The sequence below is a fragment of the Oncorhynchus mykiss genome, chromosome 30, assembly GCF_057628025.1.
Source record: "Oncorhynchus mykiss isolate SJ-2025 chromosome 30, ASM5762802v1, whole genome shotgun sequence".
Classification (NCBI taxonomy): Eukaryota; Metazoa; Chordata; class Actinopteri; order Salmoniformes; family Salmonidae; genus Oncorhynchus; species Oncorhynchus mykiss.
Genome location: NC_143051.1, coordinates 15,346,615 through 15,362,205, shown reverse-complemented (window position 1 = coordinate 15,362,205; position 15,591 = coordinate 15,346,615). Strand labels below are relative to the sequence as shown.

General features: G+C 43.1%; 1 protein-coding gene across 2 annotated transcripts in view; it reads left to right on the top strand.

The window, feature by feature from the left end:
* LOC110487989 (tubulointerstitial nephritis antigen-like) overlaps positions 1 to 15,591 on the top strand; it is a 63,758-nt gene that overhangs the window by 33,963 nt on the left and 14,204 nt on the right. For both annotated transcript variants that reach the window (XM_036971734.2, XM_036971735.2), the window contains exons 6-9: positions 3,394 to 3,520; positions 5,468 to 5,618; positions 5,796 to 5,982; positions 10,370 to 10,415. In XM_036971734.2, the coding sequence (XP_036827629.1) occupies positions 3,394 to 3,520; positions 5,468 to 5,618; positions 5,796 to 5,982; positions 10,370 to 10,415 (511 nt within the window). The remainder of the gene's footprint in view (positions 1 to 3,393; positions 3,521 to 5,467; positions 5,619 to 5,795; positions 5,983 to 10,369; positions 10,416 to 15,591) is intronic.

The following is a 15,591-nucleotide window of genomic DNA, read 5'->3' as shown; positions in this document are numbered from 1 at the left end:
CATATTCCCTATACACTGTAGTGCTCTGGTGAAAAGTAGTGCACTATGTAGGAAATAGGGTTCCATTTGGGATGCAACCCTTTTAGTTAGATGACTCGTGACACATACAGCAGAACCTCTTGGACTGGTGAGGAATATGTGAGGCAGCATAGAAATTCCCCTTCATGACTTAATGTGATAAGCATTATGATAAGCTTGCTATACCAGGTATTTGTCTGAGGTATTATCATAGTGATTTAATTCTGGAGTTGGAGGCGTCTCCAATGAGTCCATTTAAGGGCGTTTAGATTAATCACATAGTTGCATATTATTTCCAGTGAGAGCAGATATTTTTCCTTCCCCGCTTTCAATGTCTTTGTCAGTCTCGTCTTGCTGTTGGTTTGTCAGTCTCGTCTTGCTGTTGGTTTGTCAGTCTCGTCTTGCTGTTGGTTTGTCAGTCTCTTGCTGTTGGTTTGTCAGTCTCCTCTTGCTGTTGGTTTGTCAGTCTCGTCTTGCTGTTGGTTTGTCAGTCTCGTCTTGCTGTTGGTTTGTCAGTCTCCTCTTGCTGTTGGTTTGTCAGTCTCCTCTTGCTGTTGGTTTGTCAGTCTCTTGCTGTTGGTTTGTCAGTTTGGTTTGTTAGCTTCCCTCAGTCAGTTCAATCAGTTCTATGTTCTTTGTTACACTGAGGCTGTTTGTTAGTGTAGCTTCCCTCAGTCAGTTCAATCAGTTCTATGTTCTATGTTACACTGAGGCTGTTTGTTAGTGTAGTTTCCCTCAGTCAGTTCAATTAGTTCTATGGTCTGGAGACAGATCAAAGTTTCTGTTTCCATTCTAACTCATTAGGCCAAATGGTACAAATTGTCTGTGAGTAAGTCCTCTATAATAGAATAACTTAACAGACACTCTGATTAGGCCATCTCACTCTATTACATTCATGAATGTTCTATTGTGGATAAATAATCAACGTTGCACGTTCCGTACAAAAGTATTATTAGGAACTTGTTGCTGTTGGTTTGTCAGTCTCCTCTTGCTGTTGGTTTGTCAGTCTCCTCTTGCTGTTGGTTTGTCAGTCTCTTGCTGTTGGTTTGTCAGTCTCCTCTTGCTGTTGGTTTGTCAGTCTCCTCTTGCTGTTGGTTTGTCAGTCTCTTGCTGTTGGTTTGTCAGTCTCCTCTTGCTGTTGGTTTGTCAGTCTCCTCTTGCTGTTGGTTTATCAGTCTCTTGCTTTGGTTTGTCAGTCTCCTCTTGCTGTTGGTTTGTCAGTCTCCTCTTGCTGTTGGTTTGTCAGTCTCGTCTTGCTGTTGGTTTGTCAGTCTCCTCTTGCTGTTGGTTTGTCAGTCTCCTCTTGCTGTTGGTTTGTCAGTCTCTTGCTGTTGGTTTGTCAGTCTCCTCTTGCTGTTGGTTTGTCAGTCTCCTCTTGCTGTTGGTTTATCAGTCTCTTGCTTTGGTTTGTCAGTCTCCTCTTGCTGTTGGTTTGTCAGTCTCCTCTTGCTGTTGGTTTGTCAGTCTCGTCTTGCTGTTGGTTTGTCAGTCTCGTCTTGCTGTTGGTTTGTCAGTCTCTTGCTGTTGGTGTGTCAGTCTCCTCTTGCTGTTGGTTTGTCAGTCTCCTCTTGCTGTTGGTTTGTCAGTCTCGTCTTGCTGTTGGTTTGTCAGTCTCTTGCTGTTGGTGTGTCAGTCTCCTCTTGCTGTTGGTTTGTCAGTCTCCTCTTGCTGTTGGTTTGTCAGTCTCGTCTTGCTGTTGGTTTGTCAGTCTCTTGCTGTTGGTTTGTCAGTCTCTTGCTGTTGGTTTGTCAGTCTCCTCTTGCAGTTGGTTTGTCAGTCTCTTGCTGTTGGTTTGTCAGTCTCGTCTTGCTGTTGGTTTGTCAGTCTCTTGCTGTTGGTTTGTCAGTCTCGTCTTGCTGTTGGTTTGTCAGTCTCGTCTTGCTGTTGGTTTGTCAGTCTCGTCTTGCTGTTGGTTTGTCAGTCTCTTGCTGTTGGTTTGTCAGTTGGTTTGTCAGTCTCTTGCTGTTGGTTTGTCAGTCTCTTGCTGTTGGTTTGTCAGTCTCTTGCTGTTGGTTTGTCAGTCTCGTCTTGCTGTTGGTTTGTCAGTCTCGTCTTGCTGTTGGTTTGTCAGTCTCTTGCTGTTGGTTTGTCAGTCTCCTCTTGCTGTTGGTTTGTCAGTCTCCTCTTGCTGTTGGTTTGTCAGTCTCGTCTTGCTGTTGGTTTGTCAGTCTCTTGCTGTTGGTTTGTCAGTCTCCTCTTGCTGTTGGTTTGTCAGTCTCTTGCTGTTGGTTTGTCAGTCTCGTCTTGCTGTTGGTTTGTCAGTCTCGTCTTGCTGTTGGTTTGTCAGTCTCTTGCTGTTGGTTTGTCAGTTGGTTTGTCAGTCTCTTGCTGTTGGTTTGTCAGTCTCGTCTTGCTGTTGGTTTGTCAGTCTCTTGCTGTTGGTTTGTCAGTCTCGTCTTGCTGTTGGTTTGTCAGTCTCGTCTTGCTGTTGGTTTGTCAGTCTCTTGCTGTTGGTTTGTCATTTGGTTTGTCAGTCTCTTGCTGTTGGTTTGTCAGTCTCCTCTTGCTGTTGGTTTGTCAGTCTCGTCTTGCTGTTGGTTTGTCAGTCTCTTGCTGTTGGTTTGTCAGTCTCCTCTTGCTGTTGGTTTGTCAGTCTCGTCTTGCTGTTTGTTTGTCAGTCTCGTCTTGCTGTTGGTTTGTCAGTCTCCTCTTGCTGTTGGTTTGTCAGTCTCCTCTTGCTGTTGGTTTGTCAGTCTCTTGCTGTTGGTTTGTCAGTTTGGTTTGTTAGCTTCCCTCGGTCAGTTCAATCAGTTCTATGTTCTTTGTTACACTGAGGTTGTTTGTTAGTGTAGCTTCCCTCAGTCAGTTCAATCAGTTCTATGTTCTATGTTACACTGAGGCTGTTTGTTAGTGTAGTTTCCCTCAGTCAGTTCAATCAGTTCTATGGTCTGGAGACAGATCAAAGTTTCTGTTTCCATTCTAACTCATTAGGCCAAATGGTACGAATTGTCTGTGAGTAAGTCCTCTATAATAGAATAACTTAACAGACACTCTGATTAGGCCATCTCACTCTATTACATTCATGAATGTTCTATTGTGGATAAATAATCAACGTTGCACGTTCCGTACAAAAGTATCATTAGGAACTTGTTGCTGTTGGTTTGTCAGTCTCCTCTTGCTGTTGGTTTGTCAGTCTCCTCTTGCTGTTGGTTTGTCAGTCTCTTGCTGTTGGTTTGTCAGTCTCCTCTTGCTGTTGGTTTGTCAGTCTCCTCTTGCTGTTGGTTTATCAGTCTCTTGCTTTGGTTTTTGGGAGTATTAGGAAATTGTATTTTACTTCCAAATAAAATATCAAGGTGGTCAAGTACATTAAAACAGGATTGAAATTGTACAGTAGTGAATTCCTGTTTTCCTCCTTCTCTCTATCCCCCTGCTCAGCTGAATATGGACCCTCAGAATGACCGTCTGCCTCAGTACTTCAACGCAGCAGAGAAGTGGCCTGGAAAGATCCACGAACCTCTGGACCAGGGCAACTGCGCTGCCTCCTGGGCCTTCTCCACTGCAGGTGAGACACTACATGGTAGTAAAATACTGGCAGAATACTGGTAAAATACAGGTATTTTTATAAAGTACTGGCATTTTGTTAAAAATCATTTTCATTCAAAATATTTTACATTTTACATTTAAGTACCAGAACGTCCCCTAATCATTTAAGTACCAGAACGTCCCCTAATCATTTAAGTACCAGAACGTCCCCTTACCATTTTACATACCAGAACGTCCCCTTACCATTTTACATACCAGAACGTCCCCTTATTATTTAAGTACCAGAACGTCCCCTTATTATTTAAGTACCAGAACGTCCCCTAATCATTTAAGTACCAGAACGTCCCCTAATCATTTACATACCAGAACGTCCCCTAATCATTTAAGTACCAGAACGTCCCCTAATCATTTAAGTACCAGAACGTCCCCTAATCATTTAAGTACCAGAACGTCCCCTAATCATTTAAGTACCAGAACGTCCCCTAATTATTTAAGTACCAGAACGTCCCCTAATCATTTAAGTACCAGAACGTCCCCTTATCATTTAAGTACCAGAACGACCCCTAATCATTTAAGTACCAGAATGTCCCCTAATCATTTACATACCAGAACGTCCCCTAATCATTTACATACCAGAACGTCCCCTTATCATTTACATACCAGAACGTCCCCTAATCATTTACATACCAGAACGTCCCCTAATCATTTACATACCAGAACGTCCCCTTATCATTTACATACCAGAACGTCCCCTAATCATTTACATACCAGAACGTCCCCTTACCATTTAAGTACCAGAACGTCCCCTAATCATTTACGTACCAGAACGTCCCCTTACCATTTAAGTACCAGAACGTCCCCTAATTATTTAAGTACCAGAACGTCCCCTAATCATTTAAGTACCAGAACGTCCCCTAATCATTTAAGTACCAGAACGTCCCCTTATCATTTAAGTACCAGAACGTCCCCTAATCATTTAAGTACCAGAATATCCCCTAATCATTTACATACCAGAACGTCCCCTAATCATTTACATACCAGAACGTCCCCTAATCATTTACATACCAGAACGTCCCCTTATCATTTACATACCAGAACGTCCCCTAATCATTTACATACCAGAACGTCCCCTAATCATTTACATACCAGAACGTCCCCTTATCATTTACATACCAGAACGTCCCCTAATCATTTACATACCAGAACGTCCCCTTACCATTTAAGTACCAGAACGTCCCCTAATCATTTACGTACCAGAACGTCCCCTAATCATTTACATACCAGAACGTCCCCTAATCATTTACATACCAGAACGTCCCCTAATCATTTACATACCAGAACGTCCCCTAATCATTTACATACCAGAACGTCCCCTTATCATTTACATACCAGAACGTCCCCTAATCATTTACATACCAGAACGTCCCCTTATCATTTACATACCAGAACGTCCCCTAATCATTTACATACCAGAACGTCCCCTTATCATTTACATACCAGAACGTCCCCTAATCATTTACATACCAGAACGTCCCCTTACCATTTAATACCAGAACGTCCCCTAATCATTTACGTACCAGAACGTCCCCTAATCATTTACATACCAGAACGTCCCCTAATCATTTACATACCAGAACGTCCCCTAATCATTTACATACCAGAACGTCCCCTAAACATTTACATACCAGAACGTCCCCTTATCATTTACATACCAGAACGTCCCCTAATCATTTACATACCAGAACGTCCCCTTATCATTTACATACCAGAACGTCCCCTAATCATTTACATACCAGAACGTCCCCTTATCATTTACATACCAGAACGTCCCCTAATCATTTACATACCAGAACGTCCCCTTATCATTTCTTTAACATCTCTTAGAACATTTCCCAGAAGTTCACTCTCTCTCTTTCCCCCTATCTCTCCATGTCTCTTTCCCTCCATCTCTATTTCCCTCGCTAAGCGGTGGCATCTGATCGAATCTCCATCCAGTCGATGGGTCACATGACCCCTCAACTGTCGCCCCAGAACTTAATTTCCTGTGATACACGCAACCAAGGGGGCTGTGCTGGAGGCCGTATCGACGGAGCCTGGTGGTACATGAGGCGCATAGGGTAGGACATATTTTATTGCAACACCAGGCACAATATTAGGAGCTTTTTAAATTATCAAATGAAGAGTGAATTTTTGGTTCTTTAGTTGTGAATTGATGATTCTCTTTACACTCTCTCTCTCTACTCTCCATCTCTCTCTACTCTCCATCTCTCTCTATCTTTCTGTCTTTCTGTCAGTGTGGTGACAGAGGAGTGCTACCCGTTCTCTGCTCCCCAGCAGACACCAGCAGAGGTGGGCCGTTGTATGATGCAGAGTCGCTCTGTGGGCAGAGGGAAGAGACAGGCTACTGCACGCTGCCCCAGCACACACACCTACCACAATGACATCTACCAGTCTACACCTCCCTACAGGCTCTCATCAAATGTATGTACACACACACACACACACACACACACACACACACACACATACCGTTTTTTATCACTTTGGTACTATTTTCCCAAGTAGGTGGTGCATTTTAAAAACTCTTAGTACAAAACTCCAAACTGGTAACAATTGTAACGCAGCCAGTCTTACATTCAAAACCTTTCATTGTGCATTAATTTTGTTTGTAGACATTTTTCACCACACAATCATTGATCCAAAATATAACTTTGCTGTGAAATATAATGAGTACATTGATTTAATCACCAAAACCCAACATAATGATGTGCTCTCAATTGACTAATTTTAACAACCAGTCAATCCAATAGCAAACATTTTTCGATACATGTTTTAAAATGTAGTATGCTACAGTACTGACAATTACAGTACATTACACTGTTTTCACATTAGGCAATACACTGGCACTACCCTCATTAAAATGTAGTATGCTACAGTACTGACAATTACAGTACATTACACTGTTTTCACATTAGGCAATACACTTGTACTACCCCCATTAAAATGTACTGATCATAAAATGTCCATAATTTCTATCCTATGTGTGATCAAAGGTGTGATAACTGAAGACATCTTTCACAATGTAATCAAATGAAAGAAATTAAAGAAACATAACGTTTAGCTGGCACTAGTTTGCATCAAACCGGTCTTGAGCATTTGGCCATAGGTTCTCATCCAAGTCGCAGTAAATATCCTCATTGTTCGTGCACCTGGGGAAAAACCTTTTGACATGGTGAATCCCAGCCTGACATACAGTCCCAGTCAAAAGTTTTTCTTTATTTTGACTATTTTCTACATTGTAGAATAATAGTGAAGAGATCAACACTGTGAAATAACACATATGGAATCATGTAGTAACCAAAAAAGTGTTAAACAAATCTAAATATATTTTATATTTGAGATTCGTCAAAGTAGGCACCCTTTGCCTTGATGACAGCTTTGCACAGACAGCCTATTCCCTCTCAGGAGACTGAAAAAATACTGCCTTGCAAGTTCAATGTATTAGTAGCCAACTAACGTGAGGTAACTAGCTAACATACCGGTACATACTGCTGTAATGCTATGCTGTAATGCTATGCGGTACTAATACATTGAACTTGCAAGGCAGTATTTTTTCAGTCTCCTGAGAGGGAATAGGCTGTCTGTGCAAAGCTGTCATCAAGGCAAGGATAGCGTAGCTAACAAACTTTTAGCCAACATAACGTGTAACTTATTTGAAAAGGCATTACTTTACTACATTTTTCAACATTTTCTTAACATTTGTCATAATTAGTTAAAGCAATGAATTTGTATCCGCTCTCGTCGGACTTTGGCTGCATATTTTCCGCAATTTTCATCAAATCTGAAAGGTTATGAAGCCACGCCCATTTTCTGAAGAATTGCATTATGTGCCCTAAAAGCACGGGAATATTGTCCACTGCTTGCATACATCGAATTTTGACGAATTTAGTACGTAATCCGGGAACTTTTGGTATACTAACTATATCCATACTATGACCAATAAGCATACTATATACTCAATTCACATCACAAATAGTACAGTTAGTATGAGTATTTGAACACAGCTAGGGTTTGGTTCTGCCCCCCCCCGGGTGCATGTTTTGGTTTTTGTCCTAGCACTACACTACTGATTCAAATGACCAACTAGTCATCAAGCTTTGATTATTTGAATCAGCTGTCTAGAGCTAGGGAAGAAACTAAACATGTACCAAGGGGGGGGGGTCCCAGGACCGAGTTTGGGAAACCCTGATCTAAGACACAAGAAGGGGTAACAGTAGAGAATGTTATAACTCCTTCTCTGAAGTAAGCTACAGTAGATCAACTGGAAAGCCTGTAGCTATTACATTAAGGCGGTGTCCCAAATGGCACCCTATTCTCTACAAAGTACACTACTTTTGACCAGAGCCCTAGTCAAACTAGTGCCCTATTTAGGGGGCCATTTGGGACTCCGCCAGAGGCCATATTTCCAGAGGCCATGAGCAGTAACAGAATCCACATGCATCCACTTGTTTCATATCCTAATCAAAGTATACCCACCGAGTTACAGCGTAGGCTTTATTACCTCTTATTATCAAGCATTCTAAATGATGCTTAATGTTGGAAATCATTACAGCATGTTTATCTTCCTCTTTTTTAGTTTTTTATTTAACCTTTATTTAACCAGGAAGGGCTCAATGAGATTAAAATCTCTTTTTCAAGAGCGCCCTGGCCAAGTTAGGCAGCACCAAGTCATTACAAAAAAAATACAGACAGACAACATGAAAAACTACAAGTAATATAGTAAAAACCATTGAATATACAAGAGTATAAAACAGCAAATTAAAAACATTGACAGGTCAGGGAATCAGCCTCAAAATCCTTCATCAGTGATTTAAAAACACCAATCGGGACAGGTTCCTCCAGTTTAAAAGTATTTTGTAAGGCGTTCCAAGACGATGGCGCAGAGTACATAAAAGCCCTTTTACCAAATTCAGTTTGGACATTTGGAACAGTTAGCAGGATAAAGTCCAGTGAACGAAGAGAGTACCCACCACATTTCTGAACAATAGAAATGCACAAATAAAAAGGTAGTAAACTCAAAATGGCTTTGTAAATAAAAGTATACCAGTGACTGAGCCTACGAGTGACGAGAGAAGGCCAGCCAACACTGGTATACAAAGTGCAGTGGTGCGTAAGGGTTTTGCAGTTTAAAATAAATCTCAAATTGCCATGGTAAAGAGTGTCAATTAATCTCAAACACTGAGTGGAAGCATTCATATATAAAATATCCCCATAGTATAGTAAAGGCATAAATGTAGCTGATACTAGCCTCCTTCTGGCTTCAAAAGACAAACAGGCCTTATTCCTAAAATAAAATCCCAATTTCAGCTTCAAGGCCATCATCAATTAAAATTCCAAGATATTCATATGAGGTTACAACCTCAATCCCCTTGCCCTGACAGGTAATAATAGGTGAACGGTTCAGAGGTCTATTTCTTGCATTAGAAAACACCATTAGTTTAGTTTTGTCAGTATTGAGGATAAGCTTCAATTGACACAAGGTATGTTGAATAGTATAAATAGCAGTTTGCATGTTCTGGAAAGCTTTTGTAAGAGACGAGGCACAACAGTAAATAACAGTATAATCAGCATAAAAATGAAGTTGTGCATTTTGGACATTTTTGTCTAAATCATTTACATAAATAGTGAATAAGAGAGGACCAAGTACAGAGCCTTGGGGCACACCATTCAAGACAGACAATTTAACAGACATAAGCCCATCAAATTGAGTGCACTGAGTTCTATCAGACAGATAGTTAGCCAACCATGCAACTGCATGCTCCGAAAGACCTACACTCAACAATCTCTGCCTTAGTATAGCATGATCAACTGTATCAAAAGCCTTAGAGAGATCAATAAAAAGTGAGACACAGTGCTGTCTTCTGTCAATGGCTTCAGTGATATAATTTACAACCTTCATGTCTGCTGTAATTGTGCTATGCTTCTTCCTGAAGCCCGATTGGTACATTGATAAAATATAGTTAGTAAATAAAAACTATTTTAGCTGTTCACTTTCAAGGGTTTCAAGTATTTTCACCAGGGGTGACAGTTTTGAGATTGGCCTGTAATTATTTAAAAGAGTTGGATCTCCCCCTTTTAAAAGTGGCAGGACGAATGCTGATTTCCAGATCTTTGGAATTTCATTACATTCCAGGGTTAGATTGAACAGAGATGTAAGTGGTTTAGCTATGAAATCAGCTGCCAGATTTAGAAAGCAGGGATCCAAAAGATCAGGACCTGCAGGCTTTCTCTGATCTAAGGATTTCAGGGCTTTATGGACCACCTGCACTGAGAATGGCAAAAAGCTAAAAGTTTGACCAGCTCTCACTGGTTCATCCACACAGGGTTGTACAGACCTCTCAAGTCACCAAGCTATGCATCTAGAGATGTGGAGCTGTTCTACATGGTCAAACAATTTATGTTGCTATCCCCTCCACTTTCTCTGTCCTTTTATTTAATTACATATCTGTCCATCTCTTTCCTTTCATCTAATCACAGTTCTGTCCATCTCTTTCCTTTCATCTAATCACAGTTCTGTCCATCTCTTTCCTTTCATCTAATCACAGTTCTGTCCATCTCTTTCCTTTCATCTAATCACAGTTCTGTCCATCTCTTTCCTTTCATCTAATCACAGTTCTGTCCATCTCTTTCCTTTCATCTAATCACAGTTCTGTCCATCTCTTTCCTTTCATCTAATCACAGTTCTGTCCATCTCTTTCCTTTCATCTAATCACAGTTCTGTCCATCTCTTTCCTTTCATCTAATCACAGTTCTGTCCATCTTTTTCCTTTCATCTAATCACAGTTCTATACATTTTGTTTCTTCACAGGAGAAGGAGATCATGAAGGAGATTATGGATAACGGCCCAGTGCAAGGTAGGATGATTTAGAAGGTGTGTGTGTGTGTGTGTGTGTGTGTGTAGGTGTGTGTAGGTGTGTTATTGCCATTAGCAGCTATAAAAGAATGAGCTACTGGAACCATGTGTGTTTGCTGTAGCGTTCAGAGCAATCTCTTGGTTTTAGGAATGAATTCAGAAGGGCAACAAAGCCTTGGGTTTTGCTTAAAGAGCAGGATTGGGTATGAGAGATCCTTTGTCAGTGATTAGGCAGAGGATCGGAGTCAGGCTATTATTAGGTTGGATACAGGATGTGTTTGTTTTTATAATATAGTGTAATTAAATTAAGCAATAATGCCAGAGGAGGTATGGTCATTAAACCACGGCTAAGGGCTGTTCTTATGCACAACGCAACGCGGAGCCCTTCGCTTTGGCATATTGGCCATATACCACAAACCCAGAGGTGCCTTAATTGCTATTATAAATTGTCTACCAACTTAATTAGCACAGTACAAAGCAATGTTTTGTCATACCTGTGGTATACAGTCTGATATTATTATAATTTTTTTTACCTTTATTTAACTAGGCAAGTCAGTTAAGAACAAATTCTTATTTTCAATGACGGCCTAGGAACAGTGGGTTAACTGCCTGTTCAGGGGCAGAACAGATTTGAACCTTGTCAGCTCGGGGATTCGAACTTTCAACCTTTCGGTTACTAGTCCAACGCTCTAACCACTGCCACCATATCCCACAGGTGTCAGCCAGTCAGCATTCAGGTCTCAAACCACCCAGGTTATAATATTATATATAGTATGATATATATATATATTAAATGTATTATATTTAGTATTGCACTGTGGTCAGTGTTGGGGAGTAGTGAACTACATGTAGTTCAACTAGCAAAGGCCAACATCCCGGAGTCACCTCTTTACTGTTGACTTTGTGACTGGTGTTTTGAGGGTAGTATTTAATGTAGCTGCCAGTTGAGGACTTTACGACAGGCTCTGTCGTAAACGGCCACGACCGGGAGGTCCGTGGGGCGACGCACAATTGGCCTAGCGTCTTAAGGGTTAGGGAGGGGTTGGCCGGGAGGGAAATCCTTGTCTCATTGCGCACCAGCGACTCCTGTGGCGGGCCGGGCGCAGTGCGCGCTAACCAAGGTTGCCAGGTGCACGGTGTTTCCTCCGACACATTGGTGCGGCTGGCTCCCGGGTTGGATGCGCGCTGTGTTAAGAAGCAGTGCGGCTTGGTTGGGTTTTGTATCGGAGACTTTCAACCTTCGTATCTCCCGAGCCCGTACGGCAGTTGTAGCGATTAGACAAGATAGTAGCTACTGGGGCCTCCCGGGTGGCGCAGTGGTTAAGGGCGCTGTACTGCAGCGCCAGCTGTGCCATCAGAGTACCTGGGTTCGCACCCAGGCTCTGTCGTAACCGGCCGCGACCGGGAGGTCCGTGGGGCGACGCACAATTGGCCTAGCGTCATCCGGGTTAGGGAGGGATTGGTCGGTAGGGATCTCCTTGTCTCATCGCGCACCAGCGACTCCTGTGGCGGGCCGGGCGCAGTGCGCGCTAACCAAGGTTGCCAGGTGCACGGTGTAGCCTCTGACACATTGGCTGGCTTCCAGGTTGGATGCGCGCTGTGGTCGCTCCAGGTTGGATGCAGGTTGGATGCGCGCTGTGTTAAGAAGCAGTACGGCTGGTTGGGTTGTGTATCAGAGGACGCATGACATTCAACCTTCGTCTCTCCCGAGCCCGTACGGGAGTTGCTACTCACTGCAATTGGATACCACGAAATTGGGGAGAAAAAGGGGTAAAAAAAAAAGAAAAAAGATAGTAGCTACTAAAAACAATTGGATACCATGAAATTGGGGAAAAAACAGGTAAATATTTTTAAATAAAAAAATGTGTCACCTGGAAAACACCTGGCTAAAGAAAGGTTAATGAATGGTTAGCGTCAGCAAGTATCAGCAAGTATCTGCTCTTATGTAAGGGATAGTATTAAAAAACTAAATAAATCTGAACTACCTCTCCCTTTCTAGAATGCAAAGCCGTTCTAAACACAGGCTTCACGTTGTCTTCTAAACACAGGCTTCAAGTTGTCTTCATAACACGGGCTTCACGTTGTCTTCATAACACGGGCTTCACGTTGTCTTCATAACACGGGCTTCACGTTGTCTTCTAAACACAGGCTTCACGTTGTCTTCATAACACGGGCTTCACGTTGTCTTCATATCACGGGCTTCACGTTGTCTTCTAAACACAGGCTTCAAGTTGTCTTCATAACACGGGTGTCACATTTGTCTTCTAAACACAGGCTTCACGTTGTCTTCTAAACACGGGCTTCACGTTGTCTTCATAACACGGGCTTCACGTTGTCTTCATAACACGGGCTTCACGTTGTCTTCATAACACGGGCTTCACGTTGTCTTCTAAACATGGGCTTCACGTTGTCTTCTAAACACGGGCTTCTAGTTGTCTTCTAAACGATTTTCATCTCCTCCTCATGGACTGCACCAGATTTGCCGGTTCTTGCTGTGAGATGTTACCCCACTCTTCCACCAAGGCACCTGCAAGTTCCCAGACATTTCTGGGGGGAATGGCCCTAGCCCACAGACTCCGATCCAACAGGTCCCAGACGTGCTCAATGGGATTGAGATCTGGGCTCTTCGCTGGCCATGGCAGAACACTGACATTCCTGTCTTGCAGGAAATCACGCACAGAACGAGCAGTATGGCTGGTGGCATTGTCATGCTGGAGGGTCATGTCAGGATGAGCCTGCAGAAAGAGTACCACATGAGGGAGGAGGGTGTCTTCCCTGTAACGCACAGCATTGAGACTGTCTGCAATGACAACAAGCTCAGTCCGATGATGCTGTGACACACCCCCCAGACCATGACGGACCCTCCACCTCCAAATCGATCCCTCCACCTCCAAAGTACAGGCCTCGGTGTAAGGCTCATTCCTTCGACGATAAACACAAATCCGACCATCACCTCTGGTGAGACAAAACCACGACTCGTCAGTGAAGAGCCCTTTTTGCCCGTCCTGTCTCGTCCAGCGACGGTGGGTTTGTGCCCATTGGTGACGTTCTTGCCGGTGGGGTCTGGTGATGATCTGCCTTACAACAGGCCTACAAGCTCTCATTGAGGACAGTCTAAGCACTGATGGAGGGATTGTGCATTCCTACTGTAACTCGGGCAGTTGTTGTTGCCATCCTGTACCTGTCCCGCAAGTGTGATATTTGGATGTACCAATCCTGTGCAGGTGTTGTTACACGTGGTCTGCCACTGCGAGGACGATCAGCTGTCCGTTCTGTCTCCCTGTAGCGCTGTCTTAGGCATCTCACAGTACGGACATTGCAATTTATTGCCCTGGCCACATTTGAAGTCCTCATGCCTCCTTACAGCATGCCTAAAGCACATTCACGCAGATGAGCAGGGACCCTGGGCATCTTTCTTTTGGTGTTTTTCAGAGTCAGTAGAAAGGCCTCTTTAGTGTCCTAAATTTGTGTGCCCTTAATTGCCTGAGGATGTATTTCAAAGATAATGCGGGATGAAAAAGGGATGTTACTTTTTTTGCTGAGTTTTACTGAAAGCAGACCAATACCTTAAATCTACTTTGGATCATTTAAATGATTTAAATGATCCCTCCAAATTTTGGCTATTGAAAGCTTTGGAGTGCAAAAAAGATACACAAACAATTGTTGGTAGACACACAGATTGTAGCTGAGAGAACCTCTATTCTGAAAGCCTTAAATCATAATTTTCTAGATGCAGGCATTTTATTTGAAAAGGTTAAAGGTATAAAAGCCCTGAAAGAAATTGATAGAAAGGAAATCCTGATGATCTAGACCTCCGCCTCCTACACCTAGCTGCAGACATCATTGCTCCCCCTTAACATGTTTTTTTTTTGTTTTTTTTCCCCAATTTCGTGGTATCCAATTGTTTAGTAGCTACTATCTTGTCTCGTCGCTACAACTCCCGTACGGGCTCGGGAGAGACGAAGGTTGAAAGTCATGCGTCCTCCGATACACAACCCAACCAAGCCGCACTGCTTCTTAACACAGTGCCATCCAACCCGGAAGCCAGCCGCACCAATGTGTCGGAGGAAACACCGTGCACCTGGCAACCTTGGTTAGCGCGCACTGTGCCCGGCCAACCACAGGAGTCGCTGGTGTGCGATGAGACAAGCATTTCCCTACCGGCCAAACCCTCCCTAACCCGGACGACGCTAGGCCAATTGTGCGTCGCCCCACGGACCTCCCGGTCGCGGCCGGTTACGACAGAGCCTGGGCGCAAGTCTCTGGTGGCACAGCTGGCACTGCAGTACAGCGCCCTTAACCACTGCGCACCCGGAAGGCCCTCTTAACATGTTTTTTTTTACCTCACACTTGACGTTTAGGAGCTCCCTGAAGTTATGGAAATCTGCTTTTGTACTGCCTCTCCTGGAAAGTGGAGATCCTTCGCTACTTGACAACTATCGACCCATATCAAAATTGTCTGTACTGTCTAAGGTACTGGAGTCCTTTGTTAGTAGGCAGCTGAAGGCCTACCTCCAAGAAACAACATCTTAAATGGAATGCAATCAGGTTTTAGGTCTGGCCACAGCACTGTTTCAGCAACATTGAAGGTTTTAAATGACATCCACTGGGCTCTTGACAAGAAGTTACATTGTGCGTCTGTCTTTATTGATTTGTCGAAGGCATTTGACGTGGACCATGCTGTGTTAGTGCAAAGGTTAAAATGTTGTGGAATTGTTGGTCATGCTCTAGATTGGTTTATAAATTACCTTTCAAATCGTACACAATGGGTAATAGCAGATGGTTGTAAATCTGAGTCCATAGAGTTGTGCTCAGGTGTTCCGCAAGGTTTTATTTTGGGCCCACTGTTGTTCATTTTGTATATCAACAACATTGGGGATCATATTAAAACAGCGGATGTTCATTTTAATGCAGATGATGCTGTTCTTTATTCAAGTGGTAGTAGTTTATCTTTTTTTTATTTAGTATTTTTTTTTTACCCCTTTTTCTCCCCAATTTCGTGGTATCCAATTGTTGTAGTAGCTGCTATCTTGTCTCATCGCTACAACTCCCGTACGGGCTCGGGAGAGACGAAGGTTGAAAGTCATGCGTCCTCCGATACACAACCCAACCAGCCGCACTGCTTCTTAACACAGCGCGCCTCCAACCCGGAAGCCAGCCGCACCAATGTGTCGGTT